Source organism: Cetorhinus maximus, chromosome 22 (assembly GCF_964194155.1).
Source record: "Cetorhinus maximus chromosome 22, sCetMax3.hap1.1, whole genome shotgun sequence".
Classification (NCBI taxonomy): domain Eukaryota; kingdom Metazoa; phylum Chordata; class Chondrichthyes; order Lamniformes; family Cetorhinidae; genus Cetorhinus; species Cetorhinus maximus.
This window is the reverse complement of record NC_135900.1, coordinates 59,111,153-59,136,315: the sequence shown is the minus strand read 5'-3', so window position 1 is coordinate 59,136,315 and position 25,163 is coordinate 59,111,153. Positions and strand designations below refer to the sequence as shown.

Here is a 25,163-nt window from a genome sequence, read left to right as displayed (position 1 = left end):
TCCTGGGGGTTACCATTAACCAGAAACTGAACGGGACCAGCCATATAAATACGATGGCTACAAGAGCAGGTCAGAGGCTAGGAATTGTGCGATGAGTAACTCACCTCCTGACTCCCCGAAGCCTGTCCACCATCTACAAGGCACAAATCAGGAGTGTGATGGAATACTCTCCACTTGCCTGGATGAGCACAGCTCCAACAACACTCAAGAAGCTTGACACCATCCAGGACAAAGTAGCCTGTTTGATTCACACCCCATCCACAAACATTCACTCCCTCCACTACCAACACACAGTAGCAGCAGTGTGTACCATCTGCAAGATGCACTGCAGAAACTCACCACGCCTTCTTAGAGCGTACCTTCCAAACCCATGATCACTACCATCTAGAAAGACAAGGGCAGCAGACACATGGAAACACCACCACCACCTGGAAGTTCCCCTCCAAGCCATTCACCATCCTGACATAGAAATATATCACCATTCCATCACTGTCACTGGGTCAAAAACCTGGAACTCCCTCCCTAACAGCACTGTGGATGCACCTACACCACATGGACTGCAGTGGTTCAAGAAGGCAGCTCACCACCACCTTCTCAAGGACAATTAGGGATGGGCAATAAATGCTGACACTGTCAGTGAGGCCCACATCCCAAGAATGAATTTTAAAAAGTGGCGCAAAGAGAGATGGACAAAATAAAATGAGAGAGAAAAAAATATTTTTTTTTTATATAATTGAAAATTTGATTTCATTTCTACCTAAAGCACAATGACAGAATGAGGATGATTCCAGGACTTAGAAGGGCATGATCCTAGGAAGCAGAAAAGTAGAGATTTAAACAGGCTGTTTGACATGGACAGCCAGAGACAAGTTTAAATTAACAAGGCCTCAAGTGACCAGTAGGGAAATGTTTTTGTACGCAGGTTAGTGGAGCAGGTTCACTGTAATAGCATTCAGTGCTGAGGTGGATAACTCATTAAAACAGCACTGGATAAGTGTGCATTTGAGAATAAGACTGGGTTGTAAACAGGGATAGTTATAGACTGAAATGATACTGAATGGAGAAGTGGAGTTGTTAGTTGGTGATCAGTAGGCTAGTGTTAAATAATGAAGATGTAGAAATGGGTGAGTATTCTTTGAGTGTCAGGGATATTTACCCAGTATTTTAAATGAATGGAGTAAAAGCCCTATTCAACACGGTTGGCAGAAGGACTAGGCTTGATTGAATGGTCTTTTCATGCTTTTATGTTCTTAACAGAATGGAAAGACCTGATGATAACATACAGTTGGAATGAGGAATTTTCATTGCTGCATATATTTTTCTGCATATTTGTGGAGTATTAAGTTAGCCACTTGCACTTGAATGTTAGCGGTGTGTCAATGGGAAGAGCAGGTATGTCTTGCACAATATAGCTGTTACACACAGATGTAGATACCAGATAAAGATTTAACAAACCAGCCAGTCACAGGATTCCTGCCTTTTGTTGCAGTAACTGGAACTTTTGCACCAAACATGTGCAGGTACCTGAATTTACCAAGAGTATCCAGAAGCCAGGGTTTCTAGACTTTGGGGTTGAGGTATGGAATTTCCAATTTCATCACGAATATAAAATAGCACAAAAATAAATTTGATGTGGCTGTTTTCATGTGATAGAGCTGGAAACTAAACTTTCTTGACGATTTGTTCACGGATTATAAACGGACGAATACCTTTCTTAAAATATACTAATAAAGTTTTACTTCTGCCCAAAGACACGTATCTTAGTGACTGTTAGTGACTCTCAGTAATATACTAAAGTTACCTTTTACTCTATTTACTAATTTTAGCAGCAGAGTGGACTCTATTACAAAGGAATGGTGGGCCCTTTATGCTCACACTTGCATTTTTGCGCTACAACTGGTGCACATGGAAGATGCGCTCCCAAATTAGCAAGAGTAATAATAGAGGGTTTTTTTTAACCTTTACAGGTGGGAACATACCTGACAATCCATAACGTTCATACAAAACTGGCGACATTGAGCGCTGACAAACCAAGTAGGAGCCTTGACACGGTGCCAGAGATGGAATTCCACCTTCACGGCGGGACTTCGTATGGGAGAGGAATAACAGTGCTGCCGGAGGACTGCAGCGATGTCCAACAGCTGAAGCAGTGAGTAGCATTTGCGGAGAAGCGGTTCACATTTTGAAAGATCTGAAGCCTTTCTCCCACTCCCAATACCTAACCGCTTGATTGCAAAGCGCTGACGGTGCAGTGACAGCAGGCCCCCGTCCTGTGAGCAGATGCAGCAAATTTGATGGGCAAGTCAAAGGTCAGTTTGGATTTCCTCAATCCCTGGCATTATATTGTGAAATGGGTAAAAGCCTTTCACCTAAATTATAAAATATTACAGCAAGGATGAGGCTATTTGGCCCATCATGCCTGCTGTGGGTCTTTGAAAGAGTTATCCAATTAATTCCACTCCGCTGCCCTTTCCCCATTGCCCAGCATTTTTTTTTTCCTTTTTCAAGTACATGTTCTATTCTTTTTGAAAACGTCTGTTGAACCTGTTCCACCACCGTGCATTCCAGGTTATCACAACTTGCTACAAGAGGCCAAAAGAATTCTAATTTTGTTAATTGGAGGCGTGTGGGCTCGCAGCTCCCTAGTCCCACCCTCCCCTCGCATCACATCAAAATATTCTCCTCATCTCCTTCTAGTTCTGCCAATTATTTTAATTCTGTGTCATCCAGTTCCTTGACTAACACCCTCATGCTGTTTGCTGGGAGGCAGGAACGGATGAGAATGTTTTCCGAGCTACCTTTCTGATGGCATGTTTATAGTTGATGAGTTTATTTAAACAACTTCCCTGAGATTTCCTATCAAGCAGTGCCAGGTCCTGAGGTTAGCACCAACCCTCTCTCTGCAGTTTGATCCCTTTGTCCACTGATCTCAGGGAAACTGGCAACGCGACTTGGGTTGCTGCTGACTGTGTGAGACCCACATGTCCAGAGTCAGCAATGCCAGCACAGGCCTTAATCTAATTTAGCAAACATTAACAACTTGCATTTATTTAGCGCCTTTAATGTAATTATATCTCTCGAGGCACTTCACAAAAGCCTTAACAAAGAACGTTGATACCGAGCCAGATAAATTGATTTGGGACAGGCGACTAAAAGCATTGTCAACGTTGTAGGTTTTAAGGAGTCTTTTAAAGGGAGAGAGAGAGAGGCAGAGTAGTTTGGGGAGGAAATTCCAGAGCTTAGGGCCTAGGAAGCTGGAGGCATAGCCACTATGATGGAATGAGTAAAACGAGACATGTGCAGGAGGCCAGAATATTAGGAATGCAGAGATCGGGGAGGATTAGTAAAGATTTCAGAGGTAGGAAGGGGCAAAGCTTTGAAGGAATTTGCATCCAACAATATGCATAGATCAACTGTGTGTACAATCAACCAGTTCACAACCTCTGCTATGTTTTATATGCAGATTAATAATGTCTCCATCGCACTAAGGATCCTTTGTGCCAGCCTTAAGACAAAAAGGTTAACACAAAAATTTAGTGCTGTGGCTCCAAGAAACTACTTCTTCCCGACAGTAGTTTTGAAGCAATTCTGAACTCCCCAAAGTTGCTACTACATAACCCATAAACAGCACAGGGGCTTATTGTATCGGCTCCAGGCTTCAGCTATTGGGGAACTTCCAGTTGCTTAGTGATTGTCCATAGTTCACACAAAGGTTATCGCTATCTGAAGTCACCCCAAGTCTTTTTTTCAGTCATAATCAGCTCTTTTGGGAGTTGAATAAAAAGTATTTTGTGTGAGTTTTTTGGGGATTTTTGCTTTCTTTCAGATCTTTAGAATCAGCACTTGCGGCAGACCAGGATAGTATTGGAGATCTTACGCTGCTGGACATATTTAACACTTCAAGAATGCCCTCCGGTAAGAACCATTGACTGTGTTATATACTTCTGTACCTTTGCAGTCCTGTCTTGTCAAAGGCTCCAGGCATCAATAAACCAGAGAAACTAAGTAAGTTTGGACCAATTGGATTGCCACTGGCTCACTTGATGCATGACGGAATCAATGTTAGGAAAGCTGGACCTGCTCCAACGCTTTATAACGGCTTATTCATAATCCTGACTCGATGTCTAATGGCCAAGTGCCTGGAGTCAGATATTAGGAGCCGCATTTTCAAAAGTCCATGAGAGTGAGGTTGGGTGCGGGTGCAAATTGAAAATCGCAATTTCGGACGGTGTCACTGGATCCCGATGCCTCTGAAATGTTATGTGATTTTCAAGGAGAGGGTGGGAAAGGGAAGCTGCAAGCCCACACACCTCCAATTAACCAATTGTTAAGCTCATTATGAAACTCATTAACAATTTTTGGAGCAGCAGTTTTGAGATTTTCAGTTGGGAGGCGCAAGGAATATAGAAAGTCCGGGACACGTTAGGGTGCAGCTGTCAGGAACACAGCAGGAAGCCATGAGTGGTTATGAGTGAATTGGTCAACAGTTGTGAGAAACAAGAGAATTGAACTCAGCTGCTCAACCCGTGGCACAGAGTTACCATCACTGGAGCTGAGGGGCCTAGATTTGTGGGGTGAGTGATTGGACTCTTGAGAGGGACCTGAGGCTCCTGGCATCACTTGGATGTCAGAGCTGGATCAAGGAAAGCCTGGTGAACCAATGGGATTCAAGTGAGGGAGTTGAAATGGAGGCAAGCTGCCCTGACGTTGGGCTGAGTAGAAAGGAGAAGCTTCAGCAGATGCATCCTCCTGGTCAGGAGGAGGCCAGATGAGCAGAACGAAGGGCTGCAAGAGGAAGAAGGGCATCAGGTGTACCAGCCAAGAATCAACTACCTCGAAATGACAGACCACCAGTACCCTGGAGACTGCGCCTATCCAGGCAGATGATCTTGGATATTTGCACTCTGGTCCACAATGACCTGGTGCCTCACGGCCCCCATGACAGCCCCTACCTGCAGCCATCAAGGTCACTGTTGACCTGAATTTTTTATGTATCCTGGTGTGGACCTGGGTGGCATCTCACAGTTGGAAGCTCATCACACGATCAGGCAGGTCACGGATGCCCTATTCTAGAGGACAGGGAACTGCATCCATTTTGAGACAATGGCCACCATTGCTGGATTCCCTCAGGTCCAGGGGGTAATTTATCCTCCCACATAGCCACCAAGACACCAAAAGACCAGCTAGACTCCTGAGCAGAAAAGGCTTCCACTCAATGAATGTCCAGCTGGTCTGTGACTACATGAAGTGCATCTTGTAGGCCTCCGCGCAGTTCCCAAGCAACTATCATGATTCCTTTATTCTTCAAGAATCCCAGGTTCTGCGTCTCTTAAGGCCAACATCCAGACTCTAGGGGACTGCTGAAGGATCTGAAGAGGTGGCTCCTGACACGTCTGGTACCCAGATACAGATGCAGAAAGGTGCTATAACCAAAGCCATCTACTAACACACACCTGCATCGAACAGACAATTGGCATCTTGAAGATGTTCTTCTGTTGCCATGACCAGTCAGGTGGTGCCCTCCAGTATGTGCCAACTGCGTGTGCACAACGTGAGAGTACAAAGGGGCTGGAGCTGGAGGATGAGGAGGACCTGGAACGCCACCCACCCTCAGAGGTGGATGGGGAGGAGGAAGAAGAGAATGAAGAGAGAGCTCCAGAGGTGCCCAGGGTCCAGGCATTGAAGGAAGTCTGCCAAGGCTGTCCCAGAGCTCTCAGCGATCAGTAGACTGGCACAGCCGAAAGGGCCATGCTAATTCAGCACATTTCACTTGAAACTCTCAACCCTTTTGGGATGACTCTGTAACTCACTTTCCTCAGAGAGAGAAATTATCCAGTAAGCATCCACATTGAATAATTCCATTTGCATTCGAAAATGGGGTCTCCACCGCCAACACTTTCCTATAACACACACCATGGCACCATTTGGACCCTGCCACCCCCTGACCCTTCACTCCCTGTTCCTTTTGACATTATGCACAGTACACACAAGTCTCAGTCCCCTACCTGCAAGCTGTCGAAGCCAATGTCGACCTGAATTTTTATGTACCCCAGTTGTCCTAGGAAACAGCTGTAGCCCTGGGTGGCATAATTAATAATGTCATAAATGAAAAGTCAATGAACTTACTAACTCAAAAAACATTGCCCAAGGGACCCATAAAATGCATCAAATGGTGTGCTACCTTGCATTTCCACCCACTTCTACAACGTGCTCCCCCTGTGGCTGAGGTAGAGTTAGAGGCAGCCTGCTCTCCTGTCTCTGCTCACAACTGAGATGTCTGTGGCTTCCGTCCTTCTCGTGAAGCTGCCCAAGGGGGCTTCTCCACAGGCTGCTGAGCCTGCATCATTGCAGGGGCAGCCCCTGTCATTGAGCCTTGTGCAATGGATGGTTCCTGCGTCAGAGCAGCTGAGGAAGCAAGGGATGACATCGGTGCCCTTTGAGGAGTGACCTCGCCGTCAGCCTCTTCGACTGCCTCAGCCCTTCCGTGGCACTCTGGCTTGCTGGATGAGGCAACAAGGTTAATTCAAAAGGGATCCCTTCCCCCGTGAATACCTATTCCCAGTCCAAATGTATTTATTTTTTAGAAGGAGCCAGTATAACCAGGCTTTCTTGAGTCAAAGAAACAGTAAGTTAGTAAAACCCGAGAAAAATAATAAAAATGCAACATACGTACACACAGATCAGAAATGAGAAGTTAAGAGTCCAAATAAAAGCTTAAAAAGTCTTTGACTTGTCCGTGAGGCATAGATGGCATTACATTGCAACCGTTAAGTTGAATGATTCCAGTAGAGCTGACTTTGGCCGTTTCACAGTTGGTTTGGAAACACTTGGTTCTGCAGGGTAGCTGAAGAGGCTGTCCTATTTCCTTTTTAATTGTGGCTTCTGCTGAACCTTCCCTCCAGCAACAGAGAGAGAGAGACTTCGCCTGTAACTGTAGGGGTGACTAGTTGGTCTTCTTGTGCTGTCACTCTCACAGCACACCAGCACACACTGCACTGCCCTTCAGCTAGCTCTTTAACCTGCTGTCCTCTGTATTCCTTGAAGGGAAATAGTCGTCTTGCATCCACCTCTGAACTATTTACACATTCTGAGATATAAATCAACAGGAAATGGATTTTTGAGTGACTGCTGAGATGTGCAAATCAGTCTTTTGCCTCCGCAACCACAAGAGATTAAAGCTCAGTCTTTTGCATCTTTCCTATCTCCCCTTCAAGTGTCTCTGCTTGAAGAAGACTATTACACCTTTTCAGGTGCGATATTTGATGTTCTCTCAGGACAGGTGTGTCAGTAGAATCCATATAGGAATTTTCCAGAAATTGGTCATTTCACTTTATCAGCCATCCTTTGCTCAGTGTCTTTGCTTGTATTTCTTTATAAACATACAAGTCTTCCTTAAAAGTTCAATATGCCTGCAAGTACTGCACCCCTCTCCTATTGATGCCTTGGCCATCTAGATTTCTCGTTCCAGACAGAGGGAAGAGCACATCTCTCCTGTTGGAGACAGTGCCCATTGTTGCCTCAAGGGGGGCATTGTAAAAACATAGGCCGCCGAGGAATGCACGTCCAACCCAGCGCTGGCCTTCTGAACGCCCTGATGCTCCATATCCCCAAGCTGTCATTTGCCTTTTAAAATCATCCTCTGACAAAGTGCCGGCTCCAGGCGACTCCTGGCATTGCCAAATGGGTGCTGTACCCACTTCCAGGTCAATTAGGACCTTTGCATATGAAAATCAAGTCATGTTGTGCCACATTACTGACACGATGCAGGGTTAGGACCCGGAAATGATCAGTGCTGAGCTCCTGATCCTGGTTGAAAATCCAGCCCTAAGTGTGGAATGCATTTAATATTTGAGGTTTGGATTTAGGTGGGTGGGGGCTGCCTTTGGAGCTACATAGAAATACATTGGAATTGCAACAAGGAAACACCATTCAACCAGTCTTTGTTGGTGCTTAGTCTCCACCTGAGCAAACACTAATAATCACACTTACCCACCCTGTTCCCATATCCCTTCAACACATTTTCCATCATCTACCCATCCAACTATTATTGACCTTGTTCCTGCCCAAACCACTAAACCTCGAAGTGAACTCCACAGCTTTCACTCCCTGTGAAGCAGTTTTTCCTATCCTTGTTCTAAATCCCTTGCATTTAATTTTATTCTTGACCCCCCACCCCCCGCCAACAACTAGAAACAATTCTCTCTACCCTGTCCCAATCTTCATAATTCTGAACGCTCCTATCGCATTGCCGCCATAACTGTGATGCTCGAACAAAAATAAAATCTTAATTTTTAAGTCTTTCTCTGGACTTACATTTCCTCACACCAAGCAGTATCCTAGTGAACCTGCACTGTGCCCTCTCTGAAGTCTTGATATCCTTCCTATAACCCATTACTGAACACAATACTCTAACTGAGGCCTTATGTAATAGGCTCAGCATTACCTGCAGCCTTTAACGTATTGAGTTAAACCTAGAATTCTGTTGGCTTTTATTTTGCAGCCTTATCAACCTGAGGTGCCAAGTTTAATATCCGCTGAACCATTAGCCCTAAATCCTTCTGCTCTTCCACATCACCAACACTACTGTCATTCAGACTATAATTGCTTTTTAAAATAATTGTTTTTTTTTAGCCAAAATAGAGAACCATTTTGATTTGCAGTACCTATGCTGGTGGGTAGTTGATACTATGGCTGCATTGTCTTGTCTATTAAATAACACTTGAAAGATATGATATTTGCCGCACTGAGATCTCGCCATGCATCATTGGAATTACTGCGCTGCCCTAATGGTGATATCCCCCGAATATTCATTGCATGGATGGAAACTAGTCTAGAATGCCTCTCGTTGTTACTTATTCAATGTATATTGTGCCCTCCTCCAGACAGTCTCTGTTCTGTAGCACGGCAGTATGACTGGAGGAGGGTAGGTTTTAACCTACAGATGTTTCCATATGCAGATGCTGTATGTAGAAATATGCTGAGAAGCCTGCGATATCCCTCCAGTGAATGGATTGTGTTGCGCTGGATATTTGGTTAGACCAGTATGCAGGGTAGTTCCCTAACTTCACACTATGGGCTGGGTGCCTCACCAGCTGCCAGCAATCTTGGCTATAGTATTTGCCAATTTTCTTTCTAACCTCATTCTTTTTCTAATCTGCTTCCCCACGAGTCATTGTACATCTGCATGAATAACCTACCCCACGACAGTTCACCCACAATCACAATCGCCTCAGGTCTTCACTTACTGTGCGTTTTTTCAACACTTCCTCTCTTCCTTTGCTGACTCCAGGAGATCTTTCGGAGTAGTGAGAGGAATGGCAGTTCTTCACCATTAGATGGTGCTATTGTTGAAGAATTGCCACAGCTGTGGTGTTACAGCCAGTGCCGTCCCCTGCCTGCTCAGCACAGGATGTTCACTGAGTTTCTTCTCCTAAAAACCAGTCAGTGATAAGAGAACAATGGATTATCCACCTCGGTGTGGGATGGTCTCTTTTGCAATGGTTCTCCACACGCCATGGGGGTGATACTGGTGGTGGGGCTTGTAACACATCAACATCATTGTAGACACAGGTCTCTCTCTCTATAAAAAGAAGCCAGTGTACCTGAGTGTCAGCTTAATGTGCTCTGGCTGCAGTACTTTGCTGGATAAGACAGTTTGAATGGAAAGTGGAGTTTCAAACATGAAACGGTATGTAGACAGCGCTTGCCGCACTCCGAATCCTCCGCACAATCCGGGAACATACAAGGGTAGTCAAACTTCATGAGGGGGGGAGGGATGGGGTGGAGTGGCAGAGAGGGGCAGAGTGCACAGCCCATTGGGCTTTCGAGGCTGGCAGGCAGGACCAATCTGCCAAGTGTGAAATCCTAGGAAGCACTCGAACCCATTGCTTTGTGAAAGTCAGAGAGTTATCCTATGCAGTGGCTTCACAAACAAAATGAGTGGACATCTGGTTAAGAGACCCCAGGGTGCGGTCATAAAATAGTCTTCAACCTGTCCCTGGGCTCACTAGCCACCAAATGGAAGACATATTCCGCCATCTGGTTAGCCATTCTTTACTTGCTGAATAGCTCACCCGGGGTTGTCACTCCATGTAAAATTAGTACCTGTTGGATTTTACAGAAACATTCCACTGTTTTTGACATGATGCTGGAGGCCCCTGTGGGCGTCTGAGTTGACAGCCCGATCTCAACTTGCACCTCGAAGAGGAAAATGCTGGAACAACCACCTGCTCTCCTCACTGACCCTGAGAAGATATCTTGGGCAGGAAGTTAAGTTGAGCCTTAAGGATATCTGACCAGATAAATAGGGTCAGGTCTATAATGAGGGCCAGTAAAGCACTGTCTCCATACTAAAACTGATGTTAGTAATGTGCTTTTCCAAGAAATAAACTTTGAATCGTCAGAACTCATAGGTTCAGATGGAGAACTCGCCAGCAAACTAAATAATAGATGTAGTTCAGACGAATGAAGATCTTATTTCCAGATTGCCTTAATGAATTGGGATACCAATGGATGGTCCTCTAATGATCTGGTTATTAAAGATCTGCAGGAAGTCAAAATCAACATAAATCATAGAATTGTACAGCACTGAAGGAGGTCATTCAGCCCATCAGCCCTGCACTGAGAGAGGAATCCAGTTAGCCCCATTCTCCTGTCTGTCTTCAGTCACTTTTGAAATTGTATTTTTCAAATCTTTACCTATATCTCTAGTAGAGGATTTCATGTCTAACCAACTCTCTGGGCTTAAAAGAAAGCGAGTTCGCCTGCCCTTATCCTTTCATTCTTATGGCGCTGGTAGAATTGTGAAGCTGGATGTGAAACTAAATGCGCTATGATAGGGATTTAGAGAGTACCACCCACTAAATTGAAACAAAATACAGCCCCAGATCTCCCAGTCTCTGGGGAACCCTCGGAAGTCCTAATGCACTGACTCCATCGGATTGCCCGGGAAGTATGAACTCCCCATGAGCAATTCCCCTGCTCTCCGGGATCCTCCAAAAAAGTCTCCAACTCTGAGTTAGAGTCAGAGGCTTTGAACACCCTGACTTAACCAGAACAGTTACCGAGAAAATGTTAGACAGATTAAAACCTGGTCCAACACTTGGGTAACTATAGAATCGACTCCTGAATCACTCACACTGACATCCCCCCTTCCCCGTGACCTCTCGACTCCCCCGACCTGACCTGACTGGCCCTCACCACCTGACAACTCTTCAACCCCCGCCTCACCCTGGACTGAACCTGACCAGCCTCCAACACTCAACTCCCCCTGACATGACCTGATTATCCCCCATCTCTTGACTAGCCCCACCACCAAACTCACTCCTAACGGCCCGACTCACCTCCTGACACCACCCCCAATACCCAACTCCCCCTAAACACCCAACTCCCCCCAATGCCTCAAATCGTCTCTTGACTCCCCCCGATGCCCCGACTCCCCCCTTGTGGCCCTGACTGATGTCCCGACTCCTCTCTGACCCGACCTCACCACCCTATTCATCCTACCCCCTCACCACCCCTGCCCCACTTACTCTTACATATTTACCTTCACTTCGTAGCTTTTCAAAGAAGCTTTGGGACATTTAAACTCTTTACTTACCAGTATTTGGCACCTAATGGCATTAAAGAGAGGCGTGGTTTCTCATTGATTCTCTCCCATGCTCCCTCTGAGGATTCCGCACTGACTGAGTTCTGCGGGATCCTCCATTCGAAGAGTGCCATGGAAAATCCGAGGAAGGCGAGTGTGTTATCTTTTTCGTCTGTCCAGGGTCATAAATTGGAGTTTCAACCCTGAACAGAGGATTTAGGCCAATATTTTTATTCTACTGTCCTAGCTAAGTCCCTCAAAGAACCACAGCTGCCTCAATTGTTTCTCATATACTGAAAATAACCTCCTTCACTGCGACCAAACCTGCTCATACATCGTCTTTCAAATGCCTTTTTAACCTTCCTCAAAGTGGCTTTGCTAATCCTTGATTATTTCTAATAACTCCCTCTATTCTCTGTAAAACCCTTACTCTGGAATCCCTCTTTTTGTTACTTGGGTTTGATGTTGCCATGTTGAGTGCCTTTATTAACAAATTAAATATTATTTTCAATCCTGTAACCAGTTTTGAACATGAAGAAAGGAGGCATTACATTTTGAAGACAAAACACTTTCTGACTCTGTGGAAGGCAGCACAGTTAACGTTTTGAGTCCGCATGACTCTTCAACAGAACTGTTCTGTTGAAGAGTCATGCGGACTCGAAACGTTAACTGTGCTACCTTCCACAGATGCTGCCAGACCTGCTGAGTTTTTCCAGGTATTTTTGTTTTTGTTTTCGATTTCCAGCATCCACAGTTTTTTGCTTTTAACTTTCTGACTCTTGTTCAAGTAATAAAAGCCCTGTTTGGCTTTTTGTCCACTCCTCTCTCAGCACTCCCCCCGTGTGTGCTTGTGGAGGCGATGTTAATTTTCTGTTTGGATTGGAAAACATTTTGCAAATAGAACCAGTTTCCTGTTTGGTTAATTGGTTAGCTAGTTATCTCATTAATTCGATTGTTACTATCAAACCTTCCAGCACCCAAGCGGGCCTCAGCAACTCATGTCGAGCGATGTCACCAGGAATCTGCAACAGGTTGGTCTCAACAATTAATTTTTTGAACCTTGTACTTTAATTGTATCTATTCTTTGGCATGACTTCTTGTGAATCTGCCTTTAGAAATTGATAGCTGTTACCTGCGGTCTGAATAGTCATTTTCCTTAGTGTTAGCCGTGGTTCAGTCAAAGTGCTCTCACCTCAGAAGGTTGAGGGCTCAGAACCCGCTCCAGAGTACTGAGGGAGTGCTGCGCTGGAGGTGCCATCCTTGGATGAGATGTTAACCAAGGCCCCATCTGCCCTCTCAGATGGCTACAAATGATCTTAGAAGAGCACAGGTGTTCCTCTAGGTCTCCTGGCCAGTATCTATCCCTCAATCAACATCACCAAAACAAATTATCTGGTCATTTATCACATTGTGGGATCTTACTATGTGGAATTGGCTGCTGCCTTTCCTACGTTACAACTGTGACTTACTCTTTCAAGGAAAAGTAGTTCATTGGTTGTAACTCACTTTGGAACATCCCGAGGTAGTAAAAGATGCTGTATAAATGCAATTGTTTATCAAACATGCTCTATTAGGGTTGTGTGTAGCTCAGAATTATTATTCTCTAATTCTTACTGATCGTTAAACCTTACCTTTGTAAAATGATATTAGCTATATAGTCTTGTAGATAGGTCCGAGTCTCAAAGAGGATCTTGGGGGAATATAAGATACTTAACAAGAGAATAGTTGAACCCAGAACAACACCTTTAGATATGCCAGTGCAGCAGGAGAAGAGGACAGAGGTACAGTGTTTTGATGGGATGGGTTTGGACAGAATTCGGGATGTATTTCCTTACCAGGAGTCTGATCAGCAGCTGGAATATGTTATCATGAAGTTTGGTTTAGGCCCGGAGAATGGAATCTAATTAAAAACAATAGGATAATGTAGTGGAAAGATGGGAATTTTGGAAGTGGCTATACTGTCGTCGTTGTCACGTGAGTGATCAATTATTCCAATCCCCCAATGCCAAGTTATTAAATTGCAACCAATAATTCTGGTAAAAATAGGGATTAAAGCTATCAGATTGTCCTGAACAGCAACATTTTCATTAATATCGTGAAATCCTACCTGGTTTGGCCTGTACCTGACTCCACAGTATGTGGCTGACTATAAAGTGGCCTTCATTAGAGCATCAAAAGATGGGCAATATGTTTCACCTTGTCAATGTCATCCGCAGCTTGAGAAGAAAGAAAGGATGAGATCCAATGGGCCCCAAGGCCGTTTTCATCTGAAACTCAGTTGTGTGACCTTGTGATTTTGGTTTTCCTTCATTCTCAACTACTACAGTTAGAGGCAGGGCTGTGCAGTGTTCTGTGTTAGCTACGTTCATTTTGGTGGAGAAATAGGGGAGGCTCGAAGCTGAGCCAGAGTTGCTGATTCCAGGGGAACACCCGTAAGCCTCACAGGGGAGGGAAGACGCAGAAGTACATTGAAAGGAGTTGCCAAAGTTTCAAATTTTCCAGTCCCTTTAAGATCCTTAACATTACCACTGTTTCTGCTTAATAAATGGTTATGACACTGGAAGGTTTGTCATCCTCCTGTACTTCTGTTGTTTCTGATGTCTTCCTTGTACCTTTTCAACCTTCATTCATGGCGCTCTCAAAAACTCTTTGTTGCAGTGCTCACAGCTCACCAACACATCAGAACAACCTCGCTTCAAGAAGTCTTAGACCAAACACCACCTCAGAAAAACCGCATTAGAGCTAAGCTGGTGAATTATGAGCCCAAAGCTCTTCACCAGTCAGTGAAACTTTATTGTCCCAAGTGCCGTTCACTGTAAGTACCTGACTGGTTGTTGCTACGGTTCTCTGACTAGACGTGCACAGAAAAATAGAATGGGAAACTAAGCCTATGGTGATAAAGGAAAGCATAGGTTTAAAATGAAGTGGGTGCATAAAGGAGCTTAATGAAGAGTGAGTTTATCTTTGACAAAATAATCTGCCATTAGCTGAGCATAAGAGCAACTTGAAATAAGCAATTACCATTTGATCCATCAAGCCTGCTTCTTCCGCAGTCTACACAAGATATCCCAGACGTGGAATACACTAATCCCACCGTCCCCAGCCTGAGAGCTCTGCCCCTTTTTCGAATGTCCATATGCATCAAACTGGATCCATTAATATCTTTTTAGCCCTCAAGCCCCTATCCCAGCAGGATTAAGCCAAAATGAACCATGTTAACTACTGTGTGATCAACCATGGAAAGATGCTGTTCTGTGCCATACCCCTTGCTTTCAACCACAGCCCAGGTTAAATTGCTTTGCAAAGATAGACTTGAATTTACACAAGCTGAATGGGAGCCAGTGCTTAACCATTACGGGGGGTATGGGTCTAACACCATCCAATTGCTACGCTCAGTTAACAGCCATATCCAAAGAATTACTACGGAGATGCATGTTTGGAAATGATTGGTTAATTGGTTTGTGAGCAACTGATAGTCTTCTAGTTCTTTTCTAATGTTAGATTTTATTGAGTTACCAATAGTAACTTATATTTATGTCACAAACTGTATTAACATCTATACCAAAATAGCGGAAAGCAGAGGCTTGATAGTATATGTTCATAAAGGCGTTACACTATAACATTGCTGACAGTAATTCATCACTATTACGCGCTCCAACAGATAAAATTAAATATACAGCTAGGAGAGTTGGGGGGTGGCTATCTATTTTAGGTGAGTTGGGGATATCTAGATCTAGAAGCATCTAGAGTGAATGTCTGTCAATGGAAAGAAAGTCGGGGAGGTGTCTGCCCCCTCTTCCTTACAGCCTGCATTGCTAAAGCTAGGGGTCACTGTTTAAAAATAAGGTATTGCTCATTTAAGACAGAGAGGAGAATTTTTTTCTCTGAGGGTCGTGAGTCTTTGGAACTCTCTCCCTTGAAAGGCAGTGGAAGAAGAGTCTTTGAATATTTTTAAGGCAGCAGTAGATAGATTTTTGATAAGCAAGGGGGTGAAAGGTTATTGGGATTAGGCAGGAATGTGGAGTTGAGGTTACAATCAGATCAACCATGATCTTATTGAATGGCAAAGCAGTCTTGAGGGGCCGAGTGGCCTATTCCTGCTCCTGCTCCTAATTTGTATGTTTCTATGGATGTATGTTTCACTATTCCCTGGCACAGGCATGATTTCTAATCTTCTTTGGTCTAGTGCTGCATAACCTTTATTTTTTCTTTTTTTTTCTTTTAGTGAGATGGGTGAATAATATAGTTTGACTACATGTCCTGATAAGAAAGAAGTGCTTATATTCAAAAGTGGCTGAAGTTGTTTGACTTAATTCTTATAACTGGATTGTTATACAACAGGAACACCAATTTTAAAAAAAATCTAAGCCATGCCTCAGGCATATTTACTTTACTGTTATATAAGGATTCCCCATAACATGAAGGGGTGAAGAATTAATTCAATCTTCCAAATTGTAATTCTAATACTATAAAACTAAGACTAAAAAGTGTAGATGTCTTCATGGATTTCTAACCTGAGATACCCTCCCCAGTTTAAAGAATTGGATGTGGCTCATCGTATAATGGCTGCAGGAAGGATAAGGTGTTGGAATTCCTTCCTGAAGACTCTTTAAGGGAGGTATTTTGCTGTTGCTTATCTTACCTGTGACACGTGGGCTTCAATCTTGATTTGAAACATGATGACTGGTTACTGTGCGTAACTACAATGAATCTGTGCTCACTGCTTCCCGTGGGTTCATTTTTCAGGAAGGAGATTCCAAGTGATGATCACATTAGCAGTTTTTTGCAAGATGTTTACAGTCCTGATTCTATGACTGTTGACCCTGATACCCAGTCACATGACACTCTGTGGTACCAAACAACTACATGGGAGGCTGAAGATCAAAGACGGCGCCAGATCACTGTTCGTTTTGTGAAGACAGACAAAGTGGAAAGAACTCCAGAACACTCCACAATTCTGGTGGAAGGTAGAATTTTTGCAGTACGCTATTAGTATAAGTGCAGAGCAGCATTGCTAAGCAAATGTAAACCATCAGGTAGTATTTGTTTTGACACTAGCATGCTGTCACAAAGCTCAAAAGACTCTATATATCTAGATCACACTGTGCAAGTAGACGGGTACATTCAATTCCAGAGTTAAGCTCTGTACTTTCCATCACAAAGAGTGTTATCAGCCAAGGTTCTCAATCCTTATTTTAAATCCATTAAATGCTGCCACTTGACATTGGGTTGTCCTTGGCTCTGATGGCTTCAGTGCTGGTTCTGTGGATTAAGAATTGCCACTGGGAGGTGTGAGGTATTATAGAGAGTTGCTAATGTTTAGCTGACCACAAGCAAGGAGGTTATTGGAGAAACCAAAAAAAACATTGCAAGGCTTCACCATCAATAATTCATAAGGCCCCACAGTTGACCCCATTGCTCTTCCTGAAGAAATGAGTTTCATGTCTGTCTTCAGTAAGAAACCCTGAACTCGTCACTAGAGTCTGGAGTCACTTACTAAATGTTCTGGTCCATCTGCAACTGTCTGCTTTGACGTTCTTACAGCCAGTGTTTGTATTTTGCAAACTATATCACTGACAAAGATTGTTTTTAATGAAAGCCTAGCAGCTCTCTATTTATATTTATATTTATGAAAAGGTGTAACTTTACTAGCAGCCCAAAACACAAATGGGAAGCATATTAGCCATGCGTTTGCAGCAAGTATTCTTGCACTTTTGCTCGATTTTGAGAGAATAAAGCATTCCTCCAGTTCCATATTTTTACTAGTATTAATGGAATTGATAACATTGAACCATAGATCAGCTAGTTTGTCCCAATCAGAGTGGGCCTGTTATTTGTCCTCTGTTGCTGTAATTTATAATAATCATTGATGATAACCCATAGTACAATGCTGCTTTGGACGGATCACACAAAGATTTAAGTGTTCAAGTGAAAATTGGATTTTCTATCAATGACTGTTTTAGTTTAAAGAAGGCAATGAAATGCAAGAGAAAACTGAAAACCTATCCAAGCCAGGAATGCATATTTGAATGAATTCACTCCTGCAGATGGACAATAAACATGGTATTGAGTTATGTCGAGATTATGTTCAATGACCACAATACAATGAATTTTGAACTGCTTGTATTGTTAAGTTACATTTTCCGCTTTTTTTTAAAGGAGTATCTCTAAATGAGCTGTGCCGACTCTCCAAGAGATTTGGGAGGGTCATTCCTACCACTTCCAGGACCAAATGCCTGACTTTGAATGATCTTTCCATTCCATTCCTGATACAAGATAGGAAATGGCATTATGGGTAATTCTTGTTAAAGCTTAGCTTCTTTGCTTTATCCTAGCAGCTTCTCTGGACTTCAACCTCCTCACGCATCACATCAGTTTATTTTTGTCCTTTAAGAAGAGGGCTTAAAGGGGTACAAAAACAATGGTTGAACCATTTTCAGGTTGTGCTGACTGTGTTCCTTATCCAATAGGATACATAATTTCCATTCCCCCCAACCTCCAACAAAAAGGTTGAGTGTCCCAACTAATTGTCCATCTAAAACATGACATTATTCCACATACATGGAAAGAGAAAGTTCCCTGATACAATTAGCACACTGCCCCGTGTAATCAGTTCTCTCGTCCCTTTGCAAAGACTCACTGTATTGAGCTGCACCAAATCTAGGCTGCAGAGACAATGAGAACCATCACTAGATTAACTTTGCCTAAATGCCCCTTCTCAGAATAGCAATTGGTTGGTGAGTGAATAGTTTGTGTTCTGCAGTTTTTTTTCCATCATTCAGAGGCAGAGCACTGACATATCACCTGGGACCCATTTCAAGCTGGGTAATTCAGACAAATCACACGTTTGTATGGTCCTCTCAATGGTTGCCCAACTACACCCAATATATAGAACAAAGTCACATTGGGACCCAGAACAGTGAAGTCATCTGAGAGACTCTCGACAGTATGTATCACACGTTAAAAGTGCCCTTAGCACAAATTGCAAGTCTTTTTGATTGCCTCACATTTTAAATCAACTAAAAACATTTCAGTCATTGTCCCCTTATCTTGATTGGCTGAAATTTTCCAGGAATGAGTCATTACATACTTTATACCTATCCGTTTACTTTACAGTTTCTTTCCCATCAATGTCTTACACACGTTCTTCCTGTCTTGTGATCACTGCCACATGTCCACAAGTCATTTATTTAATAGATTAAATGGGCTGTTGTGCATCGTGTCCAATGTTGTTTGCAGTTTACAGTGATCTAGATATCTGCAGAGCATATCTTGGCAAGCCAGTTGTGTGCTTATCAAAATTCACAACTATAACCCATTCATTATAGAAAAACCAAAGAAATTATAGGGTGAATGTGTACTGCGATATTAATGTATGAACACGATCACATTATTTTGGCCACTGTTTTAACAGAGGCATTCGAATTGCAAAGGCATGTCTTTCAAACTCATTGCACGTACCTACCAGAACCCTACCAAGCACTGCAGATGATGAACATGGTCATCTTCACCTTTAAGGATGAGCAACACATGCATAAGCTAATATTACTCAGTCCAGTCATACTGCATTGACTAAGCAAAGTTTTTTTTTAAAGTTCTAGTTTATATTTAAATACAATTTAGATGTCAAAACTGCCATGTAGCTGTTGTATATCTTGTTAGGTTCTAATTCGTAATAGAAAAAAGATAATGTCTTGTTCAAAGGAATGGAATGTTAAAAGCTATTAAATGACGCAAAGGAGATGGGGAAATTTGGTTCCCAGCTTGCTTCCTAAATGGTGATTCTTTTTTCTCCAGATGCAAGCATTGTTCTGACCCTCAACCAGTGAATGCTCTTCAACCCCTGACTCTAACAGGATCATGGGAGTCGTCAGTAATAGCCGAAGGTAAGCTTTATTATTTTCTAGCAGACTTTATGCCCCCACATCACACTGCAAGTTGTTTTGGAATCATTTTAGAGCACAAAAAAGTTATTCTGTAATTGTGCAGTAGAATTAACCACCAACTTTAATCCTCTCCCTGGTCACTGTCTGAGGTGGAACCAGACTGTTTGCAGACCTGGCATCATATTTGACTCTGAATATCTGCTTCATCAACAAGATCATCTACTTCCATCTTGTAACATCACCCGTCTATATCTTGATTCAACTCACTGCTGTTGAAACCCTAATCCGTGCCTTCATTACCTCTAAACTTGACTATTCCAATACTTGCCTGCCCAGCTTCCCATTTTCCGCCCTCTGTAAACTTGAACTCATTCAAAACTTAGCTACCTCCACCCAAACTCACACCAAATCCTGTTCACTCATCACTGTTTACCTAAATGGCTTCCAGTCTAACATTGCCTCAATTTTAAAATTCTTGACCTTGTTTTCAAATCCATCCATGGTCTCATCCCTCCCGATCTTTGTAACCTCCGCCAGCCCTGCAACTCTCTGAGTTCTCTGAGCTCCTCCAATTCTGGCCTCCTGCGCAACCATATTTTTAACTACTGGCAGCCATGCGTTCAGCTGCCTGGGCCCTAAGCTCTAGAACTCCCTCCCTATACCTCTCGTTCTTTAAGACACTCCTAAAAACCAAGCTGCTTGGCTGAGTATTTGGTCACTGGTCATAATATTTCTTTATGTGGCTGGGTATCAGACTTTATTTCATAACTTTCTTGTGAAGCATCTTTGAATGTTTCACTACATTAAAGGTGCTAAATAAGTGCAAATTATTGTTACTGTTTTGGTGTTCGTGATATGCTTGCTGTATTAAACATGCAATGTTACCTCCTCAAGTCTGTATTTCCAGAGAATTTTTTTTTTACATAGAGGAACTGATATAAAACCCATAATGCAGGACCTGGCCAAGATTGAAAAGTGGTCTTGGTTCAGTGATGTTAAGTTTGAGTTTTACAACCTGGTTATTCTAAGAGGAAGTGATCCATAGTTTTGAGATGCTGCAAAATGATAAATTATTCAGCTTTAATTACTCTGCCCAGTGATTGTTCAGTTTTAACACTATTTTAATGGCGATCAGTGAGTTAGGGGCAGATTCCTTCTCATACATGGGGCATAGTGTTCTAAACATTTTTCAGGAGCAAGAGGTAATAAATATCAAATATAGATTATATGTTAAAGTCAAGTACCACAGTGTACTGTGACTGCATTTGAATTCTTCCTGCATTGGAACTTCAGTCCTTCCTTCAAAGGTCAAGATGATGTTTGGACAATTGGAATCATATAATCTTGCAACAGAGGAGACTGTTCGGCCCATCAGACCTGTGCCAGCTCTTTGGAGAGAAAAAAAACAACTAATGAGTCCCACACCCCTGCTCTTCACCTTAGCCCTGCTTTTCTTTCCTTTTCAAGTATATGTCCAATTCTACTTTTTAAAGTTATTATCGAATCTGCTTCTGTTGTCTTTTCAGGCAGTACAGTCCAGATCATCATAACTCGCTGACTAAAAAGAGTTCTCTTCATCACCCCTCTCATAGCTGTGGCCACATTCACAATCAGAGAGTGTCCTGTGGGGCCTAACATAGCTGTTGCAGTGACTTTATTACACATTAACATGTTTTCCTTGCACCAGTTTTAGGCATTCAGCTTCTACGTTATGTCTTTGTCATGAGGTTTGTGCTTGATGATGGATCGGGTTCACTTGATGCATTGCTTTGGGATGAGGCGGTAAGTCAACCTTTGATTCCCCCCCCAACCCTTGCTGCTTCCTGAAGCGTTGACAGAAACTTGTACCACCGACGCTATTTTGATTTGAAAATACCACTTCCTTTTAAAAATTAACAAAATACCGGTATAATATGAACACTTTATCATAGAGAGGAAACTGGATTAATGAGAGAGTGAGTTCTAAAGCTCTAATCTAGTTGCGGTAATCAGCTGATGGTGGAAACTATGAGGTTTCAAGAGTTTAGACTATTACCTGTAAACCTCTGTCATCAGTCATTATTTATATTCATTGGGTATACTTTTTTAAACATTGGTGCCACGAGTTCATGATGATATGATACAGTGGTAGAACTCAATGGCTCTGCCCAGATGGTCAACCACAAAAAAAAAATCGCCATTCCACATACAATGGCCAGGATTTTCCCCTTGGCGATTTGGGGGCGGGGCCCGCTCGCCGAGGGGAAAATGATGCGGGATGATGTCGGGAGGAATCCCCGATGTCATGCCGCATCCATTTAAATTTTTAGGAAGGCGAACAGACAACGAAATCAGCTGTCCGCCCGTCGACCTGTCAATGGCCAATTGAGGCCATTGACAGGTTAATTAAAGTAATTAAAGACCTGCCTGTCCAAGCTTAAGGCTGGTGGGCAGGCCAGGAGCCCCAGCGGGCTCCAGATTATTCATGAAACTTCATCCATTGGCGGGATGAGGTTTCATGTCCGTTTTGTAAAAAATTAATAAAGTTTATGTGTTTTTTATTAACATGTCCCATCTCATGTGACACTGTCACATGAGGGGGACATGTTAATAATTTTTTAATGTTTCTATTTTTAAAGTTTTTTCCACTGTCAGTATTCTCCTTGAGACAGGACTTTGCCTCAGGGAGAAGTGTGCTCTTCCGCGCACATGCGCAAAACAGCGCACTTTGACAGATGGGGATTCCCTCCACACACCCCCCCCCCACCGCACAGGAAGCGCATAGCGTTGTTGGGGATGCCGCTGGGCGGGCCTTAATTGGCTCACCCACTTAAAATGGCTGTGGGCCCCGTTTCAGTTGCGGGGGTTGGCTGTCCGCCCGCCGCCGAGCCGGTGGGGCCCGCACGCCATCCGAGGGCAAAATTCTGCCCAATATGAAGGAATATCGGTAACATTTTAGGCTGAGGTTTTGCATCTTCCAGTTTGATCTGTATTGTCCCAGAGTCCAATTTGTGAGGGGAATGCAATAAAAATAGCCAGGAGATTGATCCTCAGCGTCAAAAAAATTGAGGTGACCTCAAATCACCTCAAATACCATAAAATTCTGTCAAAAAGTAATGACTATAGAGCGGATAGCCCTGGCACACTGCCTCGAGCCAGACTGTGACCATGAGACACGGGGACATGAGTTTAAACTGGGAAAATGCATATTTAACAGATGTTCCTTGAATTATATTCTCAAACAATGATTTATCGACACGTAGAATGGATTCCCAGGGGATCTGGTGATAAACAGAGTGTGGGTTAGGAGGGGAAGGGTGGCGAGTGGATCGGTTAATGGGAAACCTTTAAGTCCTTTCCAAATGCATAAGTAGGATAAACCAAATTAACTTCCTCATTGAATCTATTCTGTAAATCCAAAGAACTGAAACCAAATTAGTCTAAGCAGAAGTAAGAGCACTCAGTAGGAGCTGGAAGACAAAACTCCAATCTAGACTGAGATGTCCAAAGCTCTAAGTAAATGGCCAAGATACTCATGAGACCCGCCAATGGTAAGAACTCTTTTCCTGGTAAGCCATCATTTGCAGTTTATTTTCTGAAAAACGTAATGAGATCTAAACCAATTTATACGGTTGCTACTGTGTAATTCTTTACAACCAGTGGATCTCCTCTGGCATTGCTCAATGATAATGAGAACACCATGGTAGAACTCAGAACGACACTGTTCAGATGGTCAACTACAAAAAAAAAAATCACCATTCTCTATAGAATATGTGGGAATATTGGTGACATTTTAGGCTGAGGTTTTGCATCTTCCCAATTTGATCTGTATTGTCCCAGAGTCAACCAATTTGTAGAGGGAATGCAATAAAAAGAGCCAGGAGATTGATCCCCAAATTTCCCTCAAGTTGCTAACTGCTTGAGCGAGGTTGGTTAAGAAGATTTAACACTTGTAAAGCTTTAGCTAATGGCATAAAGTGCACAGTTGTAAGAATGGCTGTTTGTCACAAGACTGATGTCAATTAAGAATTGCATGTGACATGTAGCGAATTCAATAGAGACATTTTTTTGGTGATTGCTGATGTCAAGTTGTTAAGTATTGAAAATCCGGTCTAGTTTTTGAAATGTAATGCCTAAGGACCTGCTTTTCTATAAAATTGGAGAAAGCTTCAGAAATTCCTTCACGCAAATAGTTGTTTGAGAGCCCGTTAAGGGTAATGTGGATAAATATTTGAAGCAGAAGAAGGATACCAGCTCTGAAGAAGGGTCATACGGACTCCAAATGTTAACTCTGTTTCTCTCTCCACAGATGCTGCCAGGCCTGCTGAGTTTTTCCAGCATTTTCTGTTTCAGATTTCCAGCATCCGCAGTATTTTGTCTTTATTGTAGAAAGATACGAGGGTCTGGTGAGAGAACCAGACAGTGGCATTGTTTTTTTGATCGATCTGGCATGAAAAGGATGGCCTGAATAACCCCCTGTTGCTGGCAACTTTATAGAATCATGTCAATCAAGACAAATATGTATGAAGAAAAGTGATAACTTGACATTGAGGTAGACTCTGCAGAGGCCATGTTTCTCCTCCAGTAGTTTCTGGATTACCACATTATTTTCAACAAACTAATCTTGATGCTTTTGAGAGGTAGAGTAGTGGAATAATATATCCCTGAAGGTCGCCTGGTCATCCTCAATGCAGTGAGTGTCCATTTTTGCTCCATACACCGTCTCTTGAGTCTCTCTCAGAGAGATTCCTTCATGACTGCCTGTTTGAGTTTGAGACATTGAGATGTTTCTGAACCTTCATGACCTGGGAGCATCTAGGGGGTTGAATCTTGATGTCTAGCTTTGAAATGATAAGACAGTAGTCAGACCTGCAGTCAGCGCCGCACATGGCTTTTGTTACATGCACATCCTGCCTGTCCCTCTGCCTGGTGATGACATAGTCAATTAGATGCCAATGCATAGAACGGTGGCGCATCCAATATGTATTGTTGTGATGAGGGAGGTGGAAAATTGTGTTGATGGTTGAGTTCATGCTCAAAACATATTTTGCTGTTACAACTGCCAACCGCATTTATTCTGATGACCCTTTCCATGCCTGGTGATCTGCATCAATTCTTGTGCTGAAGTCACCAAGAATGATAAGCTTGTCTGACTTTGGCAATCAAGGAGTGGGGGGTCATCATAGAATTTAACCTTGACTTCATCAGAGTTGGACACGGTAGGGGCATACACACTGATGAGAGTTGTTTGTTGCCATTCAGGAGGAGTTTAAGCACCATCAGGCAATCATTAGCACCCTTGGGAAGGCAAGTCAACTTACTGACAGCGTTGTTCATGATAAATTCAGTGCCTTCTCCGTGCCATTCATCTTTTCCATGGCCGCTCCAAAAGAATGTGTAGCCTGTACCAATTTCCTTGAGCTGACCCTCCTCAGGTAGGCAAGTCTCACTGAGGGCAGCGATCTGGACATTGTATCTAGCCAGCTCTCTACTGACCATAACAGTTCTCTCAGGCCTGTAGGATGTGGTGTTGTCCATGAGGGTGTTTTTCATGACAATGGGAAATTGTGCCTGAGTGAGATCTACCTATAATTCGCCAGCTAACTGAAAGCACATTGAACTGTTTAAAAAGGACAAGAATACAAGAAAAGACACTGACCAAAGATGGCTGTCACAAGTCACCTGATGTCTGAAATTGTAAGTTGGCCACT

The 25,163-nt window shown here is 43.1% G+C and overlaps 1 protein-coding gene across 7 annotated transcripts in view; it reads left to right on the top strand.

Moving 5' to 3' along the window:
* pot1 (protection of telomeres 1 homolog) overlaps positions 1-25,163 on the top strand; it is a 334,309-nt gene that overhangs the window by 301,639 nt on the left and 7,507 nt on the right. For all 7 annotated transcript variants that reach the window (XM_078568389.1, XM_078568390.1, XM_078568392.1 and 4 more), the window contains 8 exons: positions 1,968-2,149; positions 3,827-3,915; positions 12,562-12,618; positions 14,246-14,402; positions 16,334-16,554; positions 17,747-17,882; positions 19,385-19,473; positions 21,161-21,255. In XM_078568389.1, coding sequence (XP_078424515.1) covers positions 1,968-2,149; positions 3,827-3,915; positions 12,562-12,618; positions 14,246-14,402; positions 16,334-16,554; positions 17,747-17,882; positions 19,385-19,473; positions 21,161-21,255 — 1,026 coding nt within the window. The remainder of the gene's footprint in view (positions 1-1,967; positions 2,150-3,826; positions 3,916-12,561; positions 12,619-14,245; positions 14,403-16,333; positions 16,555-17,746; positions 17,883-19,384; positions 19,474-21,160; positions 21,256-25,163) is intronic.